The 26753-nt window shown below is 54.6% G+C and overlaps 2 protein-coding genes and 1 non-coding gene across 3 annotated transcripts in view; 2 read left to right on the top strand and 1 right to left on the bottom strand.

Annotated features, from left to right (window-relative positions):
* The first annotated feature begins 502 nt into the window (after positions 1 to 502).
* LOC101553853 (tubulin beta-2A chain-like) lies at positions 503 to 1622 on the top strand. The gene has a single exon (XM_055136192.1). It carries the CDS (start codon positions 535 to 537, stop codon positions 1432 to 1434), a length of 900 nt encoding a protein of 299 aa, XP_054992167.1. The 5' UTR covers positions 503 to 534; the 3' UTR covers positions 1435 to 1622.
* Positions 1623 to 1797: 175 nt separating this feature from the next.
* The window catches only part of LOC129404331 (collagen alpha-1(XIII) chain-like), a 63751-nt gene continuing 38795 nt past the window's right edge, over positions 1798 to 26753 (top strand). Inside the window, exons 1-5 of the mRNA XM_055136683.1 lie at positions 1798 to 1814; positions 22351 to 22396; positions 23388 to 23495; positions 25716 to 25742; positions 26328 to 26363. Of these exons, the coding sequence (XP_054992658.1) occupies positions 1798 to 1814; positions 22351 to 22396; positions 23388 to 23495; positions 25716 to 25742; positions 26328 to 26363 (234 nt within the window). The remainder of the gene's footprint in view (positions 1815 to 22350; positions 22397 to 23387; positions 23496 to 25715; positions 25743 to 26327; positions 26364 to 26753) is intronic.
* Positions 18289 to 18420, bottom strand: LOC129404679 (small nucleolar RNA SNORA42/SNORA80 family). Its single transcript, XR_008630048.1, has one exon. It is a non-coding gene; the product is annotated as a small nucleolar RNA SNORA42/SNORA80 family (small nucleolar RNA).

Below are 26753 nucleotides of genomic sequence, written 5' to 3'. Positions count from 1 at the left end.
GCGAGTGAGCGAGCGAGCGAGTGAGCGAGTGAGTGAGCGAATGAGTGAGTGAGTGAGCGAGTGAGTGAGCGAGCGAGTGAGTGAGTGAATGAGTGAGCGAGTGAGCGAGTGAGTTAGCGAAAGAGTGAGCGAGTGAGTGAGTGACTGAGTGAGTGAGTGAGCGAGCGAGCGAGTGAGTGAGCGAATGAGTGAGCGAGTGAGCAAGTGACTGAGTGAGTGAGCGAGTAACTGAGTGAGTGAGTGAGCGAGCGAGCGAGTGAGTGAATGAGTGAGTGAGCGAATGAGTGAGTGAGCGAGTGAGTGAGTGAGTGAACGAATGAGTGACTGAGTGAATGAGTGAGTGAGTGAGCAAGTGAGTGAGCAAGTGAGTGAGTGAGTGAGCGAGTGAGTGAGCGAATGAGCGAGTGAGTGAGCAAATGAGTGAGTGAGCTGGTGGACTCGGTCCTGGACGTCGTGAGGAAGGAGTCGGAGAGCTGTGACTGCCTGCAGGGCTTCCAGCTGACCCACTCGCTGGGCGGGGGCACGGGCTCGGGCATGGGCATCCTGCTCATCAGCAAGATCCGCGAGGAGTACCCCGACCGCATCATGAACACCTTCAGCGTCATGCCCTCGCCCAAGGTGTCGGACACAGTGGTGGAGCCCTACAACGCCACCCTGTCTGTGCACCAGCTGGTGGAGAACACAGACGAGACCTACTCCATCGACAACGAGGCTCTGTACGACATCTGCTTCCGCACCCTCAAGCTCACCACGCCCACCTACGGTGACCTCAACCACCTGGTGTCGGCCACCATGAGCGTCGTGACCACCTGCCTGCACTTCCCCGGCCAGCTCAACGCCGACCTGCGCAAGCTGGCCGTGAACATGGTGCCCTTCCCGCGCCTGCACTTCTTCATGCCCGGCTTCGCGCCCCTGACCAGCCGGGGCAGCCAGCAGTACCGCGCCCTGACCGTGCCCGAGCTCACCCAGCAGATGTTTGACTCCAAGAACATGATGGCCGCGTGCGACCCGCGCCACGGCCGCTACCTGACGGTGGCCGCCATCTTCCGCGACCGCATGTCCATGAAGGAGGTGGACGAGCAGATGCTGAACATGCAGAACAAGAACAGCAGCTACTTCGTGGAGTGGATCCCCAACAACGTGAAGACGGCCGTGTGCGACATCCCGCCGCGGGGGCTCAAGATGTCGGCCACGTTCATCGGCAACAGCACGGCCATCCAGGAGCTGTTCAAGCGCATCTCGGAGCAGTTCACGGCCATGTTCCGCCGCAAGGCCTTCCTGCACTGGTACACGGGCGAGGGCATGGACGAGATGGAGTTCACCGAGGCCGAGAGCAACATGAACGACCTGGTGTCCGAGTACCAGCAGTACCAGGACGCCACGGCCGACGAGCAGGGCGAGTTCGAGGAGGAGGAGGTGGAGGAGGAGGCCTGAGCAGCCCGCGCTTTCGAGTGGACTGCGGTCAGCCTCCGGCAAGCATGGTCTGTGTCCGCTATGGCGCTGTTTGCCTGTCGTGTTAATGTGAAGTCTCAGTGTTGTCTTTCAACATATCTTAATAAAGCACGTTTCAAACCTTATTTCTTCAAACAAATAAAATTTATTGTAAGTGAAAAAAAAAAAAAGTTCACCGTGCTGTTGCCGATGAACGTGGCCGACATCTTGAGCCCCCGCGGCGGGATGTCGCACACGGCCGTCTTCACGTTGTTGGGGATCCACTCCACGAAGTAGCTGCTGTTCTTGTTCTGCACGTTCAGCATCTGCTCGTCCACCTCCTTCATGGACATGCGGCCGCGGAAGATGGCGGCCACCGTCAGGTAGCGGCCGTGGGGCGGGTCGCACCACGTGAGTGAGTGAGTGAGCGAATGAGTGAGTGACTGAGTGAGTGAGTGAGCGAGTGAGTGAGCGAATGAGTGAGCGAGTGAGTGAGCGAATGAGCGAGTGAGTGAGTGAGTGAGCGAGTGAGTGAGTGAGTGAATGAGTGAGCGAGTGACTGAGTGAGTGAGCGAGTGAGCGAGTGAGAGAATGAGAGAGTGAGTGAGCGAGTGAGTGAGCGACCTAGTGAGTGAGCGAGTGAGTGAGCGAATGAGTGAGTGAGCGAGTGAATACGTGAGCGAGTGAGGAAGCAAATGAGTGAGCGAGTGAGTGAGTGACTGAGTGAGTGAGCGAGCGAGTGAGCGAGCGAGTGTGTGAATGAGAGAGCGACTGATGAGCGAGTGAGTGAGCGAGCGAGTGAGTGAGTGACTGAGTGAGTGAGTGAGCGAGTGAGTGAGTGAGTGAGCGAGTGAGTGAGTGAATGAGTGAGTGAGTGAGCAAGTGAGTGAGCGTGTGAGTGAGTGAGTGAGTGAATGAGTGAGCGAGTGAGCGAGCGAGCGAGTGAGCGAGAAAGTGAACGAATGAGTGAGTGAGCGAGCGAGTGAGTGAGTGAGCGAGTGAGTGAGTGAATGAGTGAGCGAGTGAGCGAGTGAGTGAGAGAGCGAGTGAGTGAGTGAGCGAGTGAGTGAGCGAGTGAGTTAGCGAATGAGTGAGCGAGTGAGCGAGTGACTGAGTGAGTGAGTGAGCGAGCGAGTGAGCGAGTGAGCGAGTGACTGAGTGAGCGAGCGAGCGAGTGCGTGAGCGAATGAGTGAGCGAGTGAGCAAGTGACTGAGTGAGTGAGCGAGTGACTGAGTGAGTGAGTGAGCGAGCGAGCGAGTGATGAATGAGTGAGTGAGCGAATGAGTGAGTGAGCGAGTGAGTGAGTGAGTGAGCGAATGAGTGACTGAGTGAAAGAGTGAGTGAGTGAGCAAGTGAGTGAGCGAGTGAGTGACTGAGCGAGTGAGTGATAGAATGAGCGAGTGAGTGAGCAAATGAGTGAGTGAGTGAGTGAGCGAATGAGTGAGCGAGTGAGTGAGTGAGTGAGCGAGTGAGTGAGTGAGTGAATGAGTGAGCGAGTGTGTGAATGAGAGAGCGACTGATGAGCGAGTGAGTGAGCGAGCGAGTGACTGAGTGAGCGAGCGAGTGAGTGACTGCGTGATTGAGTGAGCGAGTGAGTGAGTGAGTGAGCGAGTGAGTGAGTGAATGAGTGAGTGAGTGAGTGAGCAAGTGAGTGAGCGTGCGAGTGAGTGAGTGAGTGAATGAGTGAGCGAGTGAGCGAGTGAGTGAGCGAGCGAGTGAGCGAGCGACTGAGTGAGCAAGCGAGCGAGTGAGTGAGCGAATGAGTGAGCGAGTGAGCAAGTGACTGAGTGAGCGAGCGAGTGAGTGAGTGACTGAGTGAGTGAGTGAGCGAGTGAGTGAGTGAGTGAGCGAATGAGTGACTGAGTGAATGAGTGAGTGAGTGAGTGAGCAAGTGAGTGAGCGTGTGAGTGAGTGAGTGAATGAGTGAGCGAGTGAGCGAGGCGAGCGAGCGAAGTGAGCGAGTGAGTGAGCGAATGAGTGAGTGAGTGAGCGAGTGAGTGAGTGAGCGAGTGAGTGAATGAGTGAGCGAGTGAGCGAGTGAGTGAGCGAGCGAGTGAGTGAGTGAGCGAGTGAGTGACTGAGTGAGTGAGTGAGCGAGCGAGTGAACGAGTGAGCGAGAGACTGAGTGAGTGCGCGAGTGAGTGAGTGAGTGAGTGAATGAGTGACTGAGTGTATGAGCGAGTGAGTGAGTGAGCGAGTGAGTGAGCGAATGAGCAAGTGAGTGAGCGAATGAGCGAGTGAGTGAGCAAATGAGTGAGTGAGTGAGTGAGTGAGCGAATGAGTGAGCGAGTGAGTGAGTGAGCGAGTGAGTGAGTGAGTGAATGAGTGAGCGAGTGACTGAGTGAGTGAGCGAGTGAGAGAATGAGAGAGTGAGTGAGCGAGTGAGTGAGCGACCTAGTGAGTGAGCGAGTGAGTGAGCGAATGAGTGAGCGAGTGAGTGAGTGAGTGAGCAAATGAGAGTGAGTGAGCGAGTGAGTGAGTGAGTGAGCGAGTGAGCGAGTGAGTGAGTGAGTGAGCGAGTGAGTGAGCGAATGAGTGAGTGAGTGAGCGAATGAGAGTGAGTGAGCGAGTGAGTGAGTGAGCGAGTGAGTGAGTGAGTGAGCGAGTGAGTGAGTGAGTGAGCCAGTGAGTGAGCGAATAAGTGAGTGAGTGAGCGAGTGAGTGAGTGAGCGAGTGAGTGAATGAGTGAGTGAGTGAGTGAGCAAGTGAGTGAGCGTGTGAGTGAGTGAGTGAATGAATGAGTGAGCGAGTGAGCGAGCGAGCGAGTGAGCGAGTGAGTGAGCGAGTGAGTGAGTGAGCGAGTGAGTGAGTGAATGAGTGAGCGAGTGAGCGAGTGAGTGAGTGAGCACGCGAGTGAGTGAGCGAATGAGTGAGTGAGTGAGCGAATGAGAGTGAGTGAGCGAGTGAGTGAGTGAGCGAGCGAGTGAGTGAGTGAGTGAGCAAGTGAGTGAGCAAGTGAGTTAGCGAATGAGTGAGCGAGTGAGCGAGTGACTGAGTGAGTGAGTGAGCGAGCGAGTGAGCGAGTGACTGAGTGAGCGAGCGAGCGAGTGAGTGAGCGAATGAGTGAGCGAGTGAGCAAGTGACTGAGTGAGTGAGCGAGTGACTGAGTGAGTGAGTGAGCGAGCGAGTGAGGAATGAGTGAGTGAGCGAATGAGTGAGTGACCGAGTGAGTGAGTGAGCGAATGAGTGACTGAGTGAATGAGTGAGTGAGTGAGCGAGTAAGTGAGCGAATGAGCGAGTGAGTGAGCAAATGAGTGAGTGAGTGAGTGAGTGAGCGAATGACTGAGCGAGTGAGTGAGTGAGTGAGTGAGTGAGTGAGCGAGTGAGTGAGTGAGTGAATGAGTGAGCGAGTGACTGAGTGAGTGAGCAAGTGAGAGAATGAGAGAGTGAGTGAACGAGTGAGTGAGTGAGCGAGTGAGTGAGCGAATGAGTGAGTGAGTGAGTGAGTGAGCGAATGAGAGTGAGTGAGCGAGTGAGTGAGTGAGCGAGTGAGTGAGTGAATGAGAGCGAGTGAGCGAGTGAGCGAGTGAGTGAGCGAATGAGTGAGTGAGCGAGTGAGTGAGTGAATGAGTGAGCGAGTGAGCGAGTGAGTGAGTGAGTGAGCGAGTGAGTGAGCGAATGAGTGATTGAGTGAGTGAGTGAGCGAATGAGAGTGAGTGAGCGAGTGAGTGAGTGAGCGAGCGAGTGAGTGAGCGAGTGAGTGAGCGAGTGAGTTAGCGAATGAGTGAGCGAGTGAGCGAGTGACTGAGTGAGTGAGTGAGCGAGTGAGTGAGCGAGTGAGCGAGTGACTGAGTGAGCGAGCGAGCGAGTGAGTGAGCGAATGAGTGAGCGAGTGAGCAAGTGACTGAGTGAGTGAGCGAGTGACTGAGTGAGTGAGTGAGCGAGCGAGCGAGTGAGGAATGAGTGATTGAGCGAATGAGTGAGTGAGCGAGTGAGTGAGTGAGTGAGAGAATGAGTGACTGAGTGAATGAGTGAGTGAGTGAGCAAGTGAGTGAGCGAGTGAGTTAGTGAGCGAGTGAGTGAGCGAATGAGCGAGTGAGTGAGCATATAAGTGAGTGAGTGAGTGAGCGAATGAGTGAGCGAGTGAGTGAGTGAGCGAGTGAGTGAGTGAGTGAATGAGTGAGCGAGTGACTGAGTGAGTGAGCGAGTGAGAGAATGAGAGAGTGAGTGAGCGAGTGAGTGAGCGACCTAGTGAGTGAGCGAGTGAGTGAGCGAATGAGTGAGCAAGTGAGTGAGTGAGTGAGCAAATGAGAGTGAGTGAGCGAGTGAGTGAGTGAGTGAGCGAGTGAGCGAGTGAGTGAGTGAGCGAGCGAGTGAGTGAGCGAATGAGTGAGTGAGTGAGTGAGTGAGCGAATGAGAGTGAGTGAGCGAGTGAGTGAGTGAGCGAGTGAGTGAGTGAGTGAGTGAGCGAGTGAGTGAGTGAGTGAGCGAGTGAGTGAGCGAATGAGTGAGTGAGTGAGCGAGTGAGTGAATGAGTGAGTGAGTGAGTGAGCAAGTGAGTGAGCGTGTGAGTGAGTGAGTGAGTAAATGAGTGAGCGAGTGAGCGAGCGTGCGAGCGAGTGAGCGAGTGAGTGAGTGAGCGAGTGAGCGAGTGAGCGAGTGAGTGAGTGAGTAAGTGAGTGAGTGAGCGAATGAGAGTGAGTGAGCGAGTGAGTGAGTGAGCGAGCGAGCGAGTGAGTGAGTGAGCGAGTGAGTGAGCGAGTGAGCGAGTGAGTGAGTGAGTGAGCGAGTGAGTAAGCGAATGAGTGAGTGAGTGAGTGAGTGAGCGAATGAGAGTGAGTGAGCGAGTGAGTGAGTGAGCGAGCGAGTGAGTGAGTGAGTGAGCGAATGAGTGAGCAGGTGAGTTAGCGAATGGGTGTGCGTGCGTGTGAGCGAGCGAGTGTGTGAATGAGAGAGCTACTGATGAGCGAGTGAGTGTGTGAACGAGTGAGTGAGCGAGCGAGCGAGTGACTGAGCGAGTGAGTGTGTGAACGAGTGAGTGAGCGAGCGAGCGAGTGACTGAGTGAGTGAGTGAGCGAGTGAGTGAGCGAATGAGTGAGTGAGCGAGCGAATGAGTGAGCGAGTGAGTGAGCGAGTGAGTGAGCGAGTGAGTGAGTGAGCGAGTGAGCGAGTGAGCGAGCAAGTGAGTGTGTGAATGAGTGAGTGAGTGAGTGAGTGACTGAGTGACTGAGTGATTGAGTGAGTGAGTGACTGAGTGAGCGAGTGAGTGAGCGAGTGACTGAGTGAATGAGTGAGTGAGTGAGCGAGCGTGCGAGTGACTGAGTGAGTGAGAGAGCGAGTGAGCGAGCGAATGAGTGAGCGAGTGACTGAGTGAGTGAGTGAGTGAGCGAGTGAGCGAGTGACTGAGTGAGTAAGTGAGCGAGTGAGTGAGCGAATGAGTGAGTGAGTGAGTGAGTGAGCAAATGAGTGAGTGAGCGAGTGAGTGAGTGAGTGAGCGAGTGAGTGAGCGAATGAGTGAGTGAGCGAGTGAATACGTGAGCGAGTGAGTGAGCAAATGAGTGAGCGAGTGAGTGAGTGTCTGAGTGATCGAGCGAGCGAGTGAGCGAGTGAGTGTGTGAATGAGAGAGCGACTGATGAGCGAGTGAGTGAGCGAGCGAGTGACTGAGTGAGCGAGCGAGTGAGTGAGTGACTGAGTGAGTGAGTGAGCGAGTGAGTGAGTGAGCGAGTGAGTGAGTGAATGAGTGAGTGAGTGAGTGAGCAAGTGAGTGAGCGTGTGAGTGAGTGAGTGAGTGAGTGATCGAGTGAGCGAGTGAGCGAGCGAGCGAGCGAGTGAGCGAGTGAGTGAGAGAATGAGTGAGTGAGTGAGCGAGTGAGTGAGTGAGCGAGTGAGTGAATGAGTGAGCGAGTGAGCGAGTGAGTGAGCGAGCGAGTGAGTGAGTGAGCGAGTGAGTGACAGAGTGAGTGAGTGAGCGAGCGAGTGAGCGAGTGACCGAGTGACTGAGTGAGCTAGCGAGCGAGTGAGTGAGCGAATGAGTAAGCGAGTGAGCAAGTGACTGAATGAGTGCGCGAGTGAGTGAGTGAGTGAGTGAATGAGTGACTGAGTGAATGAGCGAGTGAGTGAGTGAGTGAGCTAGTGAGTGAGCGAATGAGCCAGTGAGTGAGTGAATGAGCGAGTGAGTGAGCAAATGAGTGAGTGAGTGAGCGAATGACTGAGCGAGTGAGTGAGTGAGTGAGCGAGTGAGTGAGTGAATGAGTGAGCGAGTGACTGAGTGAGTGAGCGAGAGAATGAGAGAGTGAGTGAGCGAGTGAGTGAGCGACCTAGTGAGTGAGCGAGTGAGTGAGCGAATAGTGAGCGAGTGAGTGAGTGAGTGAGCAAATGAGAGTGAGTGAGCGAGTGAGTGAGTGAGTGAGCGAGTGAGTGAATGAGTGAGCGAGTGAGCGAGTGAGTGAGCGAGCGAGTGAGTGAGTGAGCGAGTGAGTGACAGAGTGAGTGAGTGAGCGAGCGAGTGAGCGAGTGAGCGAGTGACTGAGTGAGCGAGCGAGCGAGTGAGTGAGCGAATGAGTAAGCGAGTGAGCAAGTGACTGAGTGAGTGCGCGAGTGAGTGAGTGAGTGAATTAGTGAGTGAGTGAATGAGCGAGTGAGTGAGTGAGCGAGTGAGTGAGCGAATGAGCGAGTGAGTGAGCGAATGAGCGAGTGAGTGAGCAAATGAGTGAGTGAGTGAGTGAGTGAGCGAATGACTGAGCGAGTGAGTGAGTGAGTGAGCGAGTGAGTGAGTGAGTGAATGAGTGAGCGAGTGACTGAGTGAGTGAGCGAGTGAGAGAATGAGAGAGTGAGTGAGTGAGTGAGCGACCTAGTGAGTGAGCGAGTGAGTGAGCGAATGACTGAGGGAGTGAGTGAGTGAGTGAGCAAATGAGAGTGAGTGAGCGAGTGAGTGAGTGAGCGAGTGAGCGAGTGAGTGAGTGAGTGAGCGAGTGAGTGAGCGAATGAGTGAGTGAGTGAGGGAATGAGAGTGAGTGAGCGAGTGAGTGAGTGAGCGAGTGAGTGAGTGAGTGAGTGAGCGAGTGAGTGAGTGAGTGAGCGAGTGAGTGAGCGAATGAGTGAGTGAGTGAGCGAGTGAGTGAGTGAGCGAGTGAGTGAATGAGTGAGTGAGTGAGTGAGCAAGTGAGTGAGCGTGTGAGTGAGTGAGTGAATGAGTGAGCGAGTGAGCGAGTGAGCGAGTGAGTGAGCGAGTGAGTGAGTGAGTGAGTGAGTGAGTGAATGAGTGAGCGATTGAGCGAGTGAGTGAGTGAGCAAGCGAGTGAGTGAGCGAATGAGCGAGTGAGTGAGTGAGTGAGCTAGTGAGTGAGCGAATGAGCCAGTGAGTGAGTGAATGAGCGAGTGAGTGAGCAAATGAGTGAGTGAGTGAGCGAATGACTGAGCGAGTGAGTGAGTGAGTGAGCGAGTGAGTGAGTGAATGAGTGAGCGAGTGACTGAGTGAGTGAGCGAGAGAATGAGAGAGTGAGTGAGCGAGTGAGTGAGCGACCTAGTGAGTGAGCGAGTGAGTGAGCGAATGAGTGAGCGAGTGAGTGAGTGAGTGAGCAAATGAGAGTGAGTGAGCGAGTGAGTGAGTGAGTGAGCGAGTGAGTGAATGAGTGAGCGAGTGAGCGAGTGAGTGAGCGAGCGAGTGAGTGAGTGAGCGAGTGAGTGACAGAGTGAGTGAGTGAGCGAGCGAGTGAGCGAGTGAGCGAGTGACTGAGTGAGCGAGCGAGCGAGTGAGTGAGCGAATGAGTAAGCGAGTGAGCAAGTGACTGAGTGAGTGCGCGAGTGAGTGAGTGAGTGAATTAGTGAGTGAGTGAATGAGCGAGTGAGTGAGTGAGTGAGCGAGTGAGTGAGCGAATGAGCGAGTGAGTGAGCGAATGAGCGAGTGAGTGAGCAAATGAGTGAGTGAGTGAGTGAGTGAGCGAATGACTGAGCGAGTGAGTGAGTGAGTGAGCGAGTGAGTGAGTGAGTGAATGAGTGAGCGAGTGACTGAGTGAGTGAGCGAGTGAGAGAATGAGAGAGTGAGTGAGTGAGTGAGCGACCTAGTGAGTGAGCGAGTGAGTGAGCGAATGAGTGAGCGAGTGAGTGAGTGAGTGAGCAAATGAGAGTGAGTGAGCGAGTGAGTGAGTGAGCGAGTGAGCGAGTGAGTGAGTGAGTGAGCGAGTGAGTGAGCGAATGAGTGAGTGAGTGAGGGAATGAGAGTGAGTGAGCGAGTGAGTGAGTGAGCGAGTGAGTGAGTGAGTGAGTGAGCGAGTGAGTGAGTGAGTGAGCGAGTGAGTGAGCGAATGAGTGAGTGAGTGAGCGAGTGAGTGAGTGAGCGAGTGAGTGAATGAGTGAGTGAGTGAGTGAGCAAGTGAGTGAGCGTGTGAGTGAGTGAGTGAATGAGTGAGCGAGTGAGCGAGCGAGCGAGCGAGTGAGCGAGTGAGTGAGCGAGTGAGTGAGTGAGTGAGTGAGTGAGTGAATGAGTGAGCGATTGAGCGAGTGAGTGAGTGAGCAAGCGAGTGAGTGAGCGAATGAGTGAGTGAGTGAGTGAGTGAGCGAATGAGAGTGAGTGAGCGAGTGAGTGAGTGAGCGAGCGAGTGAGTGAGTGAGTGAGCAAGTGAGTGAGCAAGTGAGTTAGCGAATGAGTGAGCGAATGAGCGAGTGACTGAGTGAGTGAGTGAGCGAGCGAGTGAGCGAGTGAGCGAGTGACTGAGTGAGCGAGTGAGTGAGCGAATGAGTGAGCGAGTGAGTGAGTGAGTGAGCAAATGAGAGTGAGTGAGCGAGTGAGTGAGTGAGCGAGTGAGCGAGTGAGTGAGTGAGTGAGCGAGTGAGTGAGCGAATGAGTGAGTGAGTGAGGGAATGAGAGTGAGTGAGCGAGTGAGTGAGTGAGCGAGTGAGTGAGTGAGTGAGTGAGCGAGTGAGTGAGTGAGTGAATGAGTGACTGAGTGAATGAGCGAGTGAGTGAGTGAGTGAGCGAGTGAGTGAGCGAATGAGCGAGTGAGTGAGCGAATGAGCGAGTGAGTGAGCAAATGAGTGAGTGAGTGAGTGAGTGAGCGAATGACTGAGCGAGTGAGTGAGTGAATGAGTGAGCGAGTGACTGAGTGAGTGAGCGAGTGAGAGAATGAGAGAGTGAGTGAGCGAATGAGTGAGCGACCTAGTGAGTGAGCGAGTGAGTGAGCGAATGAGTGAGCGAGTGAGTGAGTGAGTGAGCAAATGAGAGTGAGTGAGCGAGTGAGTGAGTGAGCGAGTGAGCGAGTGAGTGAGTGAGTGAGCGAGTGAGTGAGCGAATGAGTGAGTGAGTGAGGGAATGAGAGTGAGTGAGCGAGTGAGTGAGTGAGCGAGTGAGTTAGTGAGTGAGTGAGCGAGTGAGTGAGTGAGTGAGCGAGTGAGTGAGCGAATGAGTGAGTGAGTGAGCGAGTGAGTGAGTGAGCGAGTGAGTGAATGAGTGAGTGAGTGAGTGAGCAAGTGAGTGAGCGTGTGAGTGAGTGAGTGAGTGAATGAGTGAGCGAGTGAGCGAGCGAGCGAGCGAGTGAGCGAGTGAGTGAGCGAGTGAGTGAGTGAGTGAGTGAGTGAATGAGTGAGCGATTGAGCGAGTGAGTGAGTGAGCAAGCGAGTGAGTGAGCGAATGAGTGAGTGAGTGAGTGAGTGAGCGAATGAGAGTGAGTGAGCGAGTGAGTGAGTGAGCGAGCGAGTGAGTGAGTGAGTGAGCAAGTGATTGAGCAAGTGAGTTAGCGAATGAGTGAGCGAGTGAGCGAGTGACTGAGTGAGTGAGTGAGCGAGCGAGTGAGCGAGTGAGCGAGTGACTGAGTGAGCGAGCGAGTGAGTGAGTGAGCGAATGAGTGAGCGAGTGAGCAAGTGACTGAGTGAGTGAGCGAGTGACTGAGTGAGTGAGTGAGCGAGCGAGTGAGGAATGAGTGAGTGTGCGAATGAGTTAGTGACCGAGTGAGTGAGTGAGTGAGCGAATGAGTGACTGAGTGAATGAGTGAGTGAGTGAGCGAGTAAGTGAGCGAATGAGCGAGTGAGTGAGCAAATGAGTGAGTGAGTGAGTGAGTGAGTGAGCGAATGAGTGAGCGAGTGAGTGAGTGAGTGAGCGAGTGAGTGAGTGAGTGAATGAGTGAGCGAGTGACTGAGTGAGTGAGCGAGTGAGAGAATGAGAGAATGAGTGAGCGAGTGAGTGAGTGACCTAGTGAGTGAGTGAGCGAATGAGTGAGCGAGTGAGTGAGTGAGCAAATGAGAGTGAGTGAGCGAGTGAGTGAGTGAGTGAGCGAATGAGCGAGTGAGTGAGTGAGTGAGCGAGTGAGTGAGCGAATGAGTGAGTGAGTGAGTGAGCGAATGAGAGTGAGTGAGCGAGTGAGTGAGTGAGCGAGTGAGTGAGTGAATGAGAGCGAGTGAGCGAGTGAGCGAGTGAGTGAGCGAATGAGTGAGTGAGCGAGTGAGTGAGTGAGCGAGTGAGTGAGTGAATGAGTGAGCGAGTGAGCGAGTGAGTGAGTGAGTGAGCGAGTGAGTGAGCGAATGAGTGATTGAGTGAGTTAGTGAGCGAATGAGAGTGAGTGAGCGAGTGAGTGAGTGAGCGAGCGAGTGAGTGAGTGAGCGAGTGAGTGAGCGAGTGAGTTAGCGAATGAGTGAGCGAGTGAGCGAGTGACTGAGTGAGTGAGTGAGCGAGCTAGTGAGCGAGTGAGCGAGTGACTGAGTGAGCGAGCGAGCGAGTGAGTGAGCGAATGAGTGAGCGAGTGAGCAAGTGACTGAGTGAGTGAGCGAGTGACTGAGTGAGTGAGTGAGCGAGCGAGCGAGTGAGGAATGAGTGATTGAGCGAATGAGTGAGTGAGCGAGTGAGTGAGTGAGTGAGCGAATGAGTGACTGAGTGAATGAGTGAGTGAGTGAGCAAGTGAGTGAGCGAGTGAGTTAGTGAGCGAGTGAGTGAGCGAATGAGCGAGTGAGTGAGCAAATAAGTGAGTGAGTGAGTGAGTGAGTGAGCGAATGAGTGAGAGAGTGAGTGAGTGAGTGAGCGAGTGAGTGAGTGAGTGAATGAGTGAGCGAGTGACTGAGTGAGTGAGCGAGTGAGAGAATGAGAGAGTGAGTGAGCGAGTGAGTGAGCGACCTAGTGAGTGAGCGAGTGAGTGAGCGAATGACTGAGGGAGTGAGTGAGTGAGTGAGCAAATGAGAGTGAGTGAGCGAGTGAGTGAGTGAGCGAGTGAGCGAGTGAGTGAGTGAGTGAGCGAGTGAGTGAGCGAATGAGTGAGTGAGTGAGCGAATGAGAGTGAGTGAGCGAGTGAGTGAGTGAGCGAGTGAGTGAGTGAGTGAGTGAGCGAGTGAGTGAGTGAGTGAGCGAGTGAGTGAGCAAATGAGTGAGTGAGTGAGCGAGTGAGTGAGTGAGCGAGTGAGTGAATGAGTGAGTGAGTGAGTGAGCAAGTGAGTGTGCGTGTGAGTGAGTGAGTGAATGAGTGAGCGAGTGAGTGAGTGAGTGAGTGAGTGAGTGAGTGAATGAGTGAGCGATTGAGCGAGTGAGTGAGTGAGCAAGCGAGTGAGTGAGCGAATGAGTGAGTGAGTGAGTGAGTGAGCGAATGAGAGTGAGTGAGCGAGTGAGTGAGTGAGTGAGCGAGTGAGTGAGTGAGTGAGCAAGTGAGTGAGTGAGTTAGCGAATGAGTGAGCGAGTGAGCGAGTGACTGAGTGAGTGAGTGAGCGAGCGAGTGAGCGAGTGAGCGAGTGACTGAGTGAGCGAGCGAGCGAGTGAGTGAGCGAATGAGTGAGCGAGTGAGCAAGTGACTGAGTGAGTGAGCGAGTGACTGAGTGAGTGAGTGAGCGAGCGAGTGAGGAATGAGTGAGTGAGCGAATGAGTGAGTGACCGAGTGAGTGAGTGAGTGAGCGAATGAGTGACTGAGTGAATGAGTGAGTGAGTGAGCGAGTAAGTGAGCGAATGAGCGAGTGAGTGAGCAAATGAGTGAGTGAGTGAGTGAGTGAGTGAGCGAGTGAGTGAGTGAGTGAATGCGTGAGCGAGTGACTGAGTGATTGAGCGAGTGAGAGAATGAGAGAGTGAGTGAGCGAGTGAGTGAGTGACCTAGTGAGTGAGTGAGCGAATGAGTGAGCGAGTGAGTGAGTGAGTGAGCAAATGAGAGTGAGTGAGCGAGTGAGTGAGTGAGTGAGCGAGTGAGCGAATGAGTGAGTGAGTGAGCGAGTGAGTGAGCGAATGAGTGAGTGAGTGAGTGAGTGAGCGAATGAGAGTGAGTGAGCGAGTGAGTGAGTGAATGAGAGCGAGTGAGCGAGTGAGTGAGTGAGTGAGCGAATGAGTGAGTGAGCGAGTGAGTGAGTGAGCGAGTGAGTGAGCAAATGAGTGAGCGAGTGAGTGAGTGACTGAGTGTGTGAGTGAGCCAGCGAGTGAGCGAGCGAGTGTGTGAATGAGAGAGCTACTGATGAGCGAGTGAGTGTGTGAACGAGTGAGTGAGCGAGCGAGCGAGTGACTGAGCGAGTGAGTGTGTGAACGAGTGAGTGAGCGAGCGAGCGAGTGACTGAGTGAGTGAGTGAGCGAGTGAGTGAGCGAATGAGTGAGTGAGCGAGCGAATGAGTGAGCGAGTGAGTGAGCGAGTGAGTGAGCGAGTGAGTGAGTGAGCGAGTGAGCGAGTGAGCGAGCAAGTGAGTGTGTGAATGAGTGAGTGAGTGAGTGAATGAGTGAGCGAGTGACTGAGTGACTGAGTGAGTGACTGAGTGACTGAGTGAGCGCGTGAGTGAGCGAGTGACTGAGTGACTGAGTGAGTTAGTGAGTGAGCGAGTGAGCGAGTGAGCGAGCAAGTGAGTGTGTGAATGAGTGAGTGACTGAGTGAGTGAGTGAGTGAGTGAGTGAGTGACTGAGTGAGCGAGTGAGTGAGCGAGTGAGCGAGTGAGCGAGCAAGTGAGTGTGTGAATGAGTGAGTGAGTGAGTGAGTGAGTGAGTGACTGAGTGAGTGAGTGAGTGAGTGACTGAGTGAGCGAGTGAGTGAGCGAGTGACTGAGTGAATGAGTGAGTGAGTGAGCGAGCGAGCGAGTGACTGAGTGAGTGAGTGAGCGAGTGAGCGAGCAAATGAGTGAGCGAGTGACTGAGTGAGTGAGTGAGTGAGCGAGCGAGCGAGTGAGCGAGTGAGCGAGCAAGTGAGTTTGTGAATGAGTGAGTGAGTGAGTGAGTGAGTGAGTGAGTGAGTGACTGAGTGAGTGAGTGAGTGAGTGAGCGAGTGAGTGAGCGAATGAGTGAGTGAGCGAGTGAGTGAGCGAGTGAGTGAGCGAGTGAGTGAGTGAGTGAGTGAGCGAGTGAGTGAGTGAGTGAATGAGTGAGCCAGTGACTGAGTGAGTGAGCGAGTGAGAGAATGAGAGAGTGAGTGAGCGAGTGAGTGAGCGAGTGAGTAAGCGACCTAGTGAGTGAGCGAGTGAGTGAGCGAATGAGTGAGCGAGTGAGTGAGCGAGTGAGCAAATGAGAGTGAGTGAGCGAGTGAGTGAGTGAGTGAGCGAATGAGTGAGTGAGCGAGTGAGTGAGTGAGCGAGTGAGTGAGCAAATGAGTGAGTGAGCGAGTGAGTGAGTGAGCGAGTGAGTGAGCAAATGAGTGAGCGAGTGAGTGAGTGACTGAGTGAGTGAGTGAGCGAGCGAGTGACTGAGTGAGTGAGTGAGCGAGTGAGCGAGCGAATGAGTGAGTGAGTGAGCGAATGAGTGAGTGAGTGAGTGAATGAGTGAGCGAGTGAGTGAGCGAGTGAGTGAGCGAGTGAGTGAGTGAGTGAGTGAGCGAGTGAGTGAGTGAGTGAATGAGTGAGCGAGTGACTGAGTGAGTGAGCGAGTGAGAGAATGAGAGAGTGAGTGAGCGAGTGAGTGAGCGAGTGAGTGAGCGAGTGAGCAAATGAGAGTGAGTGAGCGAGTGAGCGAGTGAGTGAGCGAATGAGTGAGTGAGCGAGTGAGTGAGTGAGCGAGTGAGTGAGCAAATGAGTGAGCGAGTGAGTGAGTGACTGAGTGTGTGAGTGAGCGAGGGAGTGAGCGAGCGAGTGTGTGAATGAGAGAGCTACTGATGAGCGAGTGAGTGTGTGAACGAGTGAGTGAGCGAGCGAGCGAGTGACTGAGCGAGTGAGTGTGTGAACGAGTGAGTGAGCGAGCGAGCGAGTGACTGAGTGAGTGAGTGAGCGAGTGAGTGAGCGAGTGAGTGAGTGAGCGAGTGAGCGAGTGAGCGAGCAAGTGAGTGTGTGAATGAGTGAGTGAGTGAGTGAATGAGTGAGCGAGTGACTGAGTGACTGAGTGAGTGACTGAGTGACTGAGTGAGCGCGTGAGTGAGCGAGTGACTGAGTGACTGAGTGAGTGAGTGAGTGAGCGAGTGAGCGAGTGAGCGAGCAAGTGAGTGTGTGAATGAGTGAGTGACTGAGTGAGTGAGTGAGTGAGCGAGTGACTGAGTGAGCGAGTGAGTGAGCGAGTGACTGAGTGAATGAGTGAGTGTGTGAGTGAGTGAGTGACTGACTGACTGACTGACTGACTGACTGACTGACTGACTGACTGACTGACTGACTGAGCGAGCGAGCGAGCGAGAGCGGGAATGACGAGCAGCGTGCACCGGGCGGGCGGGGCGCGGGCTGGCGGCGGGCAGGGGCAGATGCGATGTCCGGCAGCTCTCTGGGAAAGTGCTTCTTTCCCGTTTTCCCTCTCGCTCTCTGGTGGCGTGTCAAGACGGCCCCGCCCCCACCCCTCCCGAGGAGGGCTCGAGGCGGCCCGGAGCACTCTGGGCCTCGGCCTCGGCGGGAGCGAGAGGACCAACGTCTGAGTCCAACCCGGCCAGAGCAGAGCACGCGCCGCCTTCCGCCCGCCCCGCCCCTCCGCGCTGCAGCACCCTGGGCCCCTGCGCTCGGCCCGGGAGGCGGGAAGCTGCCCGGGGCAGGCGGGGGCCTGGGCTCTCTGGGCTCGGGGCACGGCCGAGACCCGGTCACGAGCAGCCTGGCCCTGGTGCGTCTCCCGGCGGTCCACAGCAATCAGTCAGTAGCTCGCGTCTCGGGGAGGCCAGAGTCATCGGGAGAGGGGGAGTCTCGGGGTCCTCTCTCCCCCAGACGCCGCGCCGGTGGGTGGGTGTCTTGGGGCAGACCCACGTCTCCAGAGAGACCGCCCGGACCGAAGGACGCGCCGGAGGGGGTCGTGGGGGGGCCCAGGAGGGTCCTTTCTCTAGAGGAACTCCCATGGAGCTCTGCTGGGGGGCGACTGCCACGACCGCTCCGGCAGGGGGCGCTCGCGAGGAGCGCGGGTCGGCTTCAGGCCTCCTCCTCCCTACCCGTTTGGGTCCAGAGGGGTAAGATGGCATTCTGACTCCAAGAAACGGAGCTGATGGATCGTCACTTCGGAAGGGAAAATGAGGGAGGGAGTGAACGAATGAATCAATGAATGCTACACCCACTCCATCTTGGGAGCAGGCAGGGGGCTCAGTGGTACAGCGCCCGGCTCGCCTGTATTTGGGGCCCAGCAGAAAAAGAGAAAGAAAACAACAGTCCTTCCTGGGTGCTGGCGCTCTGTGTGTGTGTGTGTGTGTGTGTGTGTGTGTGTGTGTGTGAGAGAGAGAGAGAGAGAGAGAGACAGACAGACAGAGAGGGAGGGGCAGCACATGGCCCAGGAAACAGTGCCATGGTGTAGGGAGCCATTTTATCTTACTGATCTTATCCTGTCACTATTTGTTTAATCACTAGCTAACCCCATGCCACACCTAGCAAAGGTTGCCACTCCTAATCTTACTGATTTTATCCTATCAGCATTTGTTTATTACTAGCTAAATCCCATGCCACACCCTGCATTTCTACTGTGGATCCTGGCACCACCTCCTCCCAACAGGGAGGTATAAATACTGTAACTGCCATAGAATAAATGCCTTTTCTCCCTCCTCCAGGCTCTGCGTCTGTTCTTTCGGCTGCGCCCTACGAAGGGTTCTCCCTGCTGAACAGAACGAGACCTCCACATCAACTTCCACACCATGGAACTTCAGCATAGCGCACTTTCCCTGGGAGGTGGAGAGAGTGGCACCAGAAGAGGCCCAGGCTATGTGACGGCAACATGCCCTTGGACACTGCATCCCCTATTTCAAGGAATGGGTATTCCTTCCTGTGCTCAGTGACACCCACTTCACACTTCCTCCCTACCTGTACCTTACTTGTGGCTAAGTCAAAACGACGAGTTGCTTGCTTGCTTGCCTGCTTGCTTATTTATTTACTTATTTCACTGTATAACTGTATCACTTGTCATCTAGTTGCTCATCAATTTGCTCGAGCGGGCACCAGTAATGTCTCCATTGTGAGACTTGTTTCTGTTTTTGGCATATTGAACCACCACACCATAGGTAGCTTGCCAGGCTCTGCCATGCTGGCGGGATACTCTTGGTAGCTTGCTGGGCTCTCTGAGATGGACAGAGGAATCAATATACAAATTATACCACAGAAAATTAGAGAATAGCCATTAAGAACTTCATTAATGAGTTTCAAACCAATACTTTAATGAGACATTTAAGAATTCAAATAGACATTTAGCTCATAGCAATTTACTTTCAACAAGTTATTTCTACAGATTATCATTGAATCAGGGGCTGGAGTGATAGTACAGTGGATAGGGCGCTTATCTTGCATGTAGCCTACCCGGGTTCAATCCCCTCCACCCCATACGTTCCCCTTGGCCTGCCAGGAGTGATCCCTGAGCACAGAGACAGCAGTAAGCCCTGAATACCACCAGGTGTGTCAACAAAACAAAACAAAAAACTATCATTAAATCACTCTACATTTTGTGTACTCAAAAGGGACATCATTAAAGTAAAAATGGGATTCAAGTGATAAAGGGTTATTTCATAGAATGGCTCCCTGAAAGTGGTCACTATCTAAATATGTAAACATCAAGCATGTTTGTCTTCCAGTGTTACCAGGCACTATGACTCAAACACGCTGCCCCTATTTGTACTGTGTGACCTGCTTCAGCGCCTGCTGTCCCCTGGGAGGGCCAGGCAATGTTGCGGGGCCGCAGGCTGCTCTGGCCTGAGCACTATAAAGGGTCCCAGAGCACGGACCTACCATCAACCCAAGCCCATGCAGCTGATGAGAAATTTTAAGAAGAGCTTTCAAACCTGTAACTCTCAAACTACATATATGCTCAAACCTCAGAAGTTATTCTGGGTCAACTGCTCGGGGGTCTTTCCTGGCAGGTTCTTAAAGGTCCCTGTAGTGCAGGAATAGAATCTGGAACTTCTGTGTGGAAGCATGCACTCCGGCCCGCTGAGATGTTTCTCCGGTCCTGAAGCCCAAATTATTAGCTGAATTTCCGAGTAAAGTTGAATACTCGGATAGTGCTTGGGAAATCATTTACTTGTTGTTATTTTTGTTTGGGGCCATGCCCAGCACTGCTTAGGGCTTACTCCTGGCTCTGAGCTCAGGAATCACTCTTGGTGGTGCTTGGGGGACCATATGGGGTGCTGGGGATGGAAACTGGCTAGGTCAGCTTCATGCAAGGCTGCATGCCCTACCCATTGTACCATTGCTCTGATCTCTGGAAATGCCTTTTTAAAGATTATAATTTAACTCCCCCTAGAAATACCCGGTTATTACTGTAAAAAACGTGAAAAGGCATTATAAATTGTTTCAGGAGTCACTCTGAAAAGTTATTCCAAAAATGTTCAGTGACTGATGAATAAAAATGAACTTCAAGCTGGATTCATTTAAACTCTACTTTGCTCTTCCTTCTTCTGCCCCCTTGTGGGGGTACAGAGAAAGGGATGAAGTCCACAGAAAGGAACTCAAAATATCAAGACCGAATTTCAAGGGAAAAAGTATCAGGCCAGGAATAGTCAGGGTCATCAGCACCCGAGAGCCTGGGGATGCAGGACAACAGGCAGGGTGTTTGCTCACACGTAGCTGACCCAGGTTCGATCCCCCACACCCCCCGACAGAGCCCCAAACCAAACCAGAACTATCGGTACATAAATAATATCTAAAAGTGATTTTAGTTTCTCACTGAACACCTATTTTGGTTTAAAACGGTTACTACTGTGCTCTTCAATCAATATAACATCTTCTTACATGATTGAAAGTGAATACAAGTATCTTTTAGAGAAGGTCAGATATTTGTGGATGGAATTATCTATTGTCTAGAATATGCTCCAAGTGCACAGCATGGAGAAAACAAAAACCTATACCTGCTGAAGCTAGGTATTTTATTGTATATCTTTGAAATTTCCAAAATAAAAATCAGGGTATAAAAAAAATAGGTGGGGCTTGATCGATAGTACAGCAGATAGGGTGTTTTCCCTGGCATACAGCAGACCCGGGTTTGATCCCTGACATCCCATATGATCCCTGAGCACTGCCAGAGGTGATTTCTGAGTGCAGAGCCAGGACTAACCCCTGAATATTGCTAGGTGTGACCCCCCACCCCCCAAAAAAGTATAAGCTTTATCATATGAAATAAAGCACCTGAATAAGTCAGTAAATTTGTTTATCATGTTTTTTATTCTTTTTCAGTTTTATTTCCCTTAATTTTTGATCAAAAATTTTTTGACAGGAGCTGGGGTGATAGTACAGTGGTAGGACATTTGCCTTGCATGCAGCTGACTCGGGTTCCATTCCTCTGCCCCTCTCAGAGAGCCCAGCAAACTACAAAGATTATCTCACCCACACTGCAGAGCCTGGCAAGCTCCCGTGGTGTATTCGATATGCCAAAAACAGTAACAAGTCTCACAATGGAGACAGTACTGGTGCCCGCTCGAGCAAATTGATGAGCAACATGATGACTGTGATACAGTGATAATTTTTTATATCACTTGTCACTTGTCATCCATTGATCTTAGATTTGCTCACGCGGGTGCCAGTAACATCTCCATTTGTCCCTGTCGAGTGCTAGTGTAGCTCAATGATATCTGCTTGCTCCAGGAACACAAAGAGCCTCAAACTGTTCGTTCAGGGTTTTGATGAAGAAGTCTGACCATCTCATTGGTGGGCGGCCACTCGGTCTTTTGACATCCCATGGAATCCAGTTGGTAACAGCTCTAGTCTAGCGGTCATCTCTGAATCTCTGACCATTAGAGTAAAACTATCCAATGATAACTACACACAAAAATAGAAATCTAAATTCTTAATATCAAGCAAAGTGTTTGTATTCCATGGGTCAAAGAGAGAAATTTTATTTAAAAAGTTATATATTCTATGGAAATATTTTGAAATAAAATTGGAGAGAGAAACTCAAAGTATTAAATGTTTATATTATTTAAAAACAGATCATTCTAGGGGCTGGAGAGATAGCACAGCGGGTAGGGCGTTTGCCTTGCACGTGGCTGACCCGGGTTCAAATCCCAGCATCCCATATGGTCCCCTGAGAACGGCCAGGGGTAATTCCTGAGTGCAGAGCCAGGAGTAACCCCTGTGTATCGCCAGGTGTGACCCAAAAAGCAAATAAATAAATAAATAAAAATAAAAACAGATCACTCTAAAATCAATAATCTAAGTTTCCTCTTTAAGATCTAGAAAAGGGAATGAGCAGTACATCTTATTTAAGCAGAAAAAAATAGATAAGAAAATTTAAGAGCATTATTTTCCTGAAAACAAAAAAAATGGAGAAAATTATTAGAATGCTAAAGATTTCTTGAAAGGCCAGTAAAATAAATCTCCAACAAGACTGAAAAGATAAAAGAAAAGAAATGAAAGCCATTACCAGTATGTGGAGAAAAAATAATCTACCCAAATGGATACAAAATAAAATAGGTCATATATGAAGGGTCCAAAATGTTTTTTACTGAAATAATATCTATTTCATTTTATTTATTTTTGTTTGGGGACTACCTGTGGGACTCAGGGATCTCTTAAGGGTGGTCAGGGGACCCTAGAGGGTCTATGGATTCAACCCTGATTGGCCACTTTCAAGGCAAGCATCCTTCCCACTGCACTAACACTCTGGCACCCAGAAAGAAGATGAACTTTACAAGAATAAATATAACTTTTAGAACTGAGAAATATGTTATCTAAAATTTAAAATTAGAGGCTGGAGTGATAGCACAGCGGATAGGGCATTTGCCTTGCATGCGGCCGACCCGGGTTCGATTCCCAGCATCCCGTATGGTCCCCTGAGCACCACCAGGAGTGATTCCTGAGTGTATCATCCCCCCAGCACTGCCTGGAGTGATTCCTGAGCACCGAGCCAGGAATAACCCCTGAGCATCTGGGTGAGTGGGTCGGCTCAGGGCACACAGCTGGTTCAGCTGCTGAGCGCCAGGGCTCCCCGCTAGCCGCCCGGGGCCTGAGGCAAGTGACGTCACCTCCCTGCTGGGAAGGCTTCCGCCTTCAGGATTTTTAAATGGAGGCTTGGACAATTGACTGTATGTCCAACGGTCCCAAAACAGCAGAAGGCAGAATTGGAGGCCAGAGAGATAGTACAGTGGGTAGGGCTTTTGCCTTGCACGTGTCTGACTTGGGTTTGATCCCAGCACCACAGATAGCCCCTCTGATGCCACCAGGAGTGATCCCTGAGCACCATCAGGCGTGGCTTAAACCTCAACTCCCCCCCCCAAAAAAAAAAATTAGGTAAGATGAAAAGGGGCAGCCTGCACTGCGTTCGCTTGCCCTTGTCCAGGCCTCTCTGGGTTTCGGGCACTGAGCTCCGGATTCTCTGGACCATCTCATGTAGCTCCACGCCATCTTCTGCCCGTGGAATGCCACCTTCCCAGCCACCTCACAGAGTGACCAGCCGCTCAGCCAGCACGAGCGCAGGAGGGCCCCCGGCCACTCCCTGTCAATCACCACATGGATTTTACAAGCCCCGCCCTTGTGTTCCCGGGATGTTTCCGTGTGCTGGCTGGGGCAGGATGGGAACTAACGGGATGGAGTCTGAACCTGACTTGGCGGCTGGGCACCCGCCCCCACTCCTCCTGGGGCAGGGCAGGGAGCCCCACTGGTCAGCCTCAGTCCTCTTTCCTGGACTAGAGGCCCGTTCCCACGTCCTTGGCCTCTGCCCTCTGAGCCCTCAGCTGCCTCTCAGAGCAGGACAGGACCAAGCCCCCGGTTTTGTCCCCATGGAGGCCCCTGTGAGGAGAAGGCGTCAGCAGGCACTGCAAGAATCTCCAGTGGGCCTCCTGGGGCTGGACACGCCTGACACCTGCCCCTCAGTTGTCAGGGGACCACCCAGTCCCTTTCTGCACGGGAGTCAGAGAGCACTCTGAGGGGAGGCCGGCTTGGAGCTCTCTGAGGGGAGGCCTGCCTGGAGCATTCTCAGGAAGGAGGTCATGAGGGGTGAGGGCCAGCCTAGAGCACTGTGAGGGGAGGCCAGTCTGGAGCACTGTGAGGGGAGGCCAGCCTGGAGCACTGTGAGGGGAGACCGGCCTGGAGCTCCCACTGGCTAGGTGCTCTGTGACCCCAGTCTGAGGCGCCCCCTCAGGAGCGATGGCCCTGGAGAAGGTCACAGAAGAGCCCCATGGGACAGGCCCCGCCTCCTCCCGAGGGCCCTCTAGGCCGTCCCTCCCTCCTGGGCCCTCTGTCCGTCAGGGGCCCCGGGTGGCGCAGGCTGTACCCTCAGAGCTGTCTGAGGAGGGCTGAGGTCACCGCCAGGGCACACAGCCCTTGGAGCGCCCAGACCTGCGCCGGGGGCCTCTGGGCTGGCCTGTGCTCTGTGGTGGTGGCAGAGCCAGACCCCCACAGAAGCAGGGGCTCCGGGCAGCGAGGAGCCGGGTGGGAGCGTCACTGGGGTTTTCCCATCAGAAGCCTCCACCCAGTTTGCACAGGACCCCGCAGCCCCACGCCAGGGGCCCCGGCAGAACTGGGTGGGCTCTGATCTCAGCTCGAGCTTCACCTGGAGCCTGAGAGGGCAGGGGGAGGCAGCGGGGGGCGCAGGGAGCAGGCCTGGGGCCGGGCGGTGGGGCTCAGCTCCCTCTCCTCTGCCTCGCCCCAGGGGCACTGCCTCGCCACCAACCCTGCATGGAGCCTCGCCACGTGCACCGCCTGCCACCAGAGCACGGCTGGGGGCGGGGCGGGCACCCGGTGCACTGGGCACTCCCTGACACTTGTCTCCTCGGATCACAGGGCGAACAGGGCCAGACAGGCATCCAAGGCCCCCCAGGCCCCCCAGGGCCCCCTGGACCAAGTGGCCTTCTGGGGCCTCCAGGACTGCCCGGCCCCATGGGACCGCCTGTAAGTACCCTTCCTCTCTTCACGCTTATCTCGGGATCCTCCCACGAGCCTCGAGAACCCCCCGAGTTTCCGCCAGACAGCAGAACACCTGGCCCTAGATGTGAGGAGGGGCCTCACGCTCACCGCTTGCTTCCGGGTTCTGCAAGTACATCCCCCCGGGCAGGACCCCCAACTTCAGGATCGCCGTCCAGGGGAAAACGCATTGCTGGCAGCCCCTCCCAGCTGGGTGGGGGGCAGAGCCCCTGCTTCCCTCGGAGGCTGTGCCCTTCCCTCTGGGCGCGAGGAAACCAGACTTAGGGCCAGCCAGTTCTGAAGCAGAGGGCAAGGCAGCAGACATAGCAAGGCACCCCGAAATAAAGTGCCTGTGCTGGTACATTGGTGGGGGGGATGCAGCCTGCAGACCGTGGGAACCAAACACTGCAGGGAGGGACCCAGGCTCCTGTCACACACAGGTGACAGGGCGAGGCCAGCGGCCGCCAAGTCCCTTGTATCAAGCCCTGGCTAAGACTCAAAAATGTACCCAAATGAGTGTGGAAAGGGCTGGGCGTCTCTTGCAGGCTCCTGGTCTTCCACAGAGAAAACGCCTCTCCCCCCCAGAGCTACGACCCAGGCCAGGAGTCATAGGGGGCAGCAGAAAAGGACAAAGCATTTAAGAAGGTGTGGGGGTCCAGGGAGGTGGGACAGGGGCTAAGGCTTGCACACAGCTACAGCCCAGCCTAGCACTGCATAGCTTATGGTCTCCCGAGCACCACCAGGAGGCACCCCTGAGCTCAGAGCCAGGAGCAAGCCCTGAGCACTGCCGAGTGTGGCCCCCAGACAAACAAAAAGACTGTCCCTTTCTTGAGAGTCAAGGGTCTTGCCTAGCATGTGGCCATGGCTGTGATCCCGTGTCCAATCTGGGCACCACATAGAGAGCACTGCCAGCCTTGGCCCCTGAGCACTGCCGGCTGTGACCCACAAAGAAATTCAACCAACCAACCGACCACCAAAAATGAACCAGAGCCTTCCTTCTGAGGCCGAAGCATCCTAGCCGCTGTGTGAGCCTGTAGCTCAGCGTCTCGACAAAGCCCCTCTCCAGCCGGTCTCCCTCCCTAGACGGGTCTGCACGTGGCCGTGTTCCCACACTGGTGCTGTGGGAACATTAGATCCCTGTTAGATCGCCCCTCTGCATACGCCCGGCCATGGCTGAGGCAGGCCTTCCCCTGACATCTATTCCTGGCTGCTGGACCCACTCCCAAGGACGCGAATGAGCTCCCTTGGACAACAGGTAGTCGCTCGGGCAGAAATGCTTGTGCTTCTGGCTCATTCCAATACGTAACGAGAGTCCCAGAAGGGCAGTCACCTGGCCAGGGCCGTCCGTCCCCCATGGCCCCGAGAAGCAGCACCCACTCACATCACCGGGCTTTCCTGCCTGGGGCCCTTGGCTGCCCCTGGCTGAGGTGCCGTGTTTGTGATGTCGGTGTTGGCTGACGGAGGGTCCCCGGAGCAGGGCACCCCCTCCCTTGCCGGGGCTCACATCAGCTTCTCTAAACCCCCAGACGTGTGTGTCTGTGACTTCTCCTAACCCCCGGCAGGGGCATTCGACTCCCGGGGATTTCTAGACGACAAAATAGAAACCCCAAAAGGAAGAGGGCGAGGGAAATTGAACCAAAGCAAATGGTGAAGGATCCCCCAAAAACAGGGCTGGAGATTCACAGTGCCGACCTCCGCCAGGTGGCTTTCTCTGGGGTCTTGTGTATAAAGGGAGCAACCAGAAGGCCTGGGCTTAGCAGAAACAGACCCCATCCTTGCCCTGTCTCCAGCCCGGCTGGGGCAGTTCCTCCCCCCGCCCAGGGCGCCCACACCGCCCCCACAGCGGCTGCGGCCGCCCGGGCCCCGAGCAAGGCTGGCTTTCCGCAGGGACAGCTCCAATTAGCAGGTGGTGGCGGCCCAGTGCACCAAGCCACACTGTCCCTTCCACATGCCACCACTGACTTATTTTCCAGCGGGCAGGCACAGGGGTGCCCACAGAGCCCACAGGCCCGCAGGGAGGGAGAGGGCCGACTGTCCCCACATGCCCTCAGCAGGCCTCAGACCCGGGTGGGAATCTGGGAGCCTCTTCTTTCCAGCACACACAGTTCCTTCACGGCCCCCGGGGCCAGCCAGCCGCCACCATGGACCTGACAACCTCGGCCGCCCACCTGGGAGCCCGGGTCACACGCTTTCTTCTCACTTCCACAGGGCTTACCTGGACCTCCTGGACCCAAGGTGAGGGTGCCTCTGGGTGAGGCGGGGAGTGTGGGAACGCTGCCCCCCACTCACTGAGAAAGGACAGACGGTGAGACGCTTCCTGCTGGCTCTCTTCCCAGTGCTCTGTCCTCTTAGAAACGTTCAGAGCTCCCTAAGAACCGTCTGGTTCTGGGCTCGTCGGGGAGGGAAGGTGGCTGCCAGGCCCCTGCCACCACCTCCCCCCTACAAGAGCTGGAAGTGGGAGGGGTCCTGGCCCCTGGGGAGACCAGATGGGATGGACAGGTCAAAGGGACTCGCCTGCAGAGGCTGGGGACCCCCTACCCACCGCCCAGGCTCTGGGCACGAGATGCTGCAAGGCACCAATCCTGCCGAAACATTGCATGCGTGGGGAGTCCCCAAGGGAGAAGGTCTCATGGGCCCCTCGGCGGGTGGTGTGTGGAACCCAAACCCTTGGTGCACATTCTCCCGTGCTCCTGCCATGTCCTCCCTTCGCTGGAGAGTGGGACAGTCTGTGACGGTGGCAGGGACCGGGGTTGGGGGCAAGCACTGGTTGAGGGGGTCTGCACTGGGTCTGCCCTTAGCAGTCTCTGTCTGTTCCCCCAGGGAGACCCTGGAGTCCAGGGCTACCACGGCCGGAAGGTAAGAAGCGGAGCCTGGGGGCTCGAGGGGTGACCCCATGCACGCCGGGCGGGCCTTGGCTGTGCACCACCTTGCCACATGCTCAGCCCCCGCCTGCCGCTGTGGCGTGTTTGTGAAGCTGCCAAAATAGAGGCTTGAGTCTCCACCCGGTTGGCACACGAAGTGGGCGGTGGCCTGGGCAACGCGGGGTCCAGATGGGCCTCAGGCCCAGGAGGGTGTCCACTGCCCACCTGGTGTCAGTGTCTGGCGGAGGCAGGCTGGGGTCTCAGGGCTCCCCTAGAGGGCGAGTCGAGGGGGTGAGCGCTGGGCTGACTGCATGGGGGCCCCAAGGGGGCAGTTTGGAGGGTCCAGGGAGAAGGCAGACGGGAGGGCGCCCTGGGCAGTGCGTTG

The sequence above is a fragment of the Sorex araneus genome, chromosome 4 (assembly GCF_027595985.1).
Source record: "Sorex araneus isolate mSorAra2 chromosome 4, mSorAra2.pri, whole genome shotgun sequence".
In the NCBI taxonomy this organism is placed as follows: Eukaryota; Metazoa; Chordata; class Mammalia; order Eulipotyphla; family Soricidae; genus Sorex; species Sorex araneus.
Note: the sequence above shows the minus strand (reverse complement) of the source record. Positions and strands in the feature narration are given on the sequence as shown.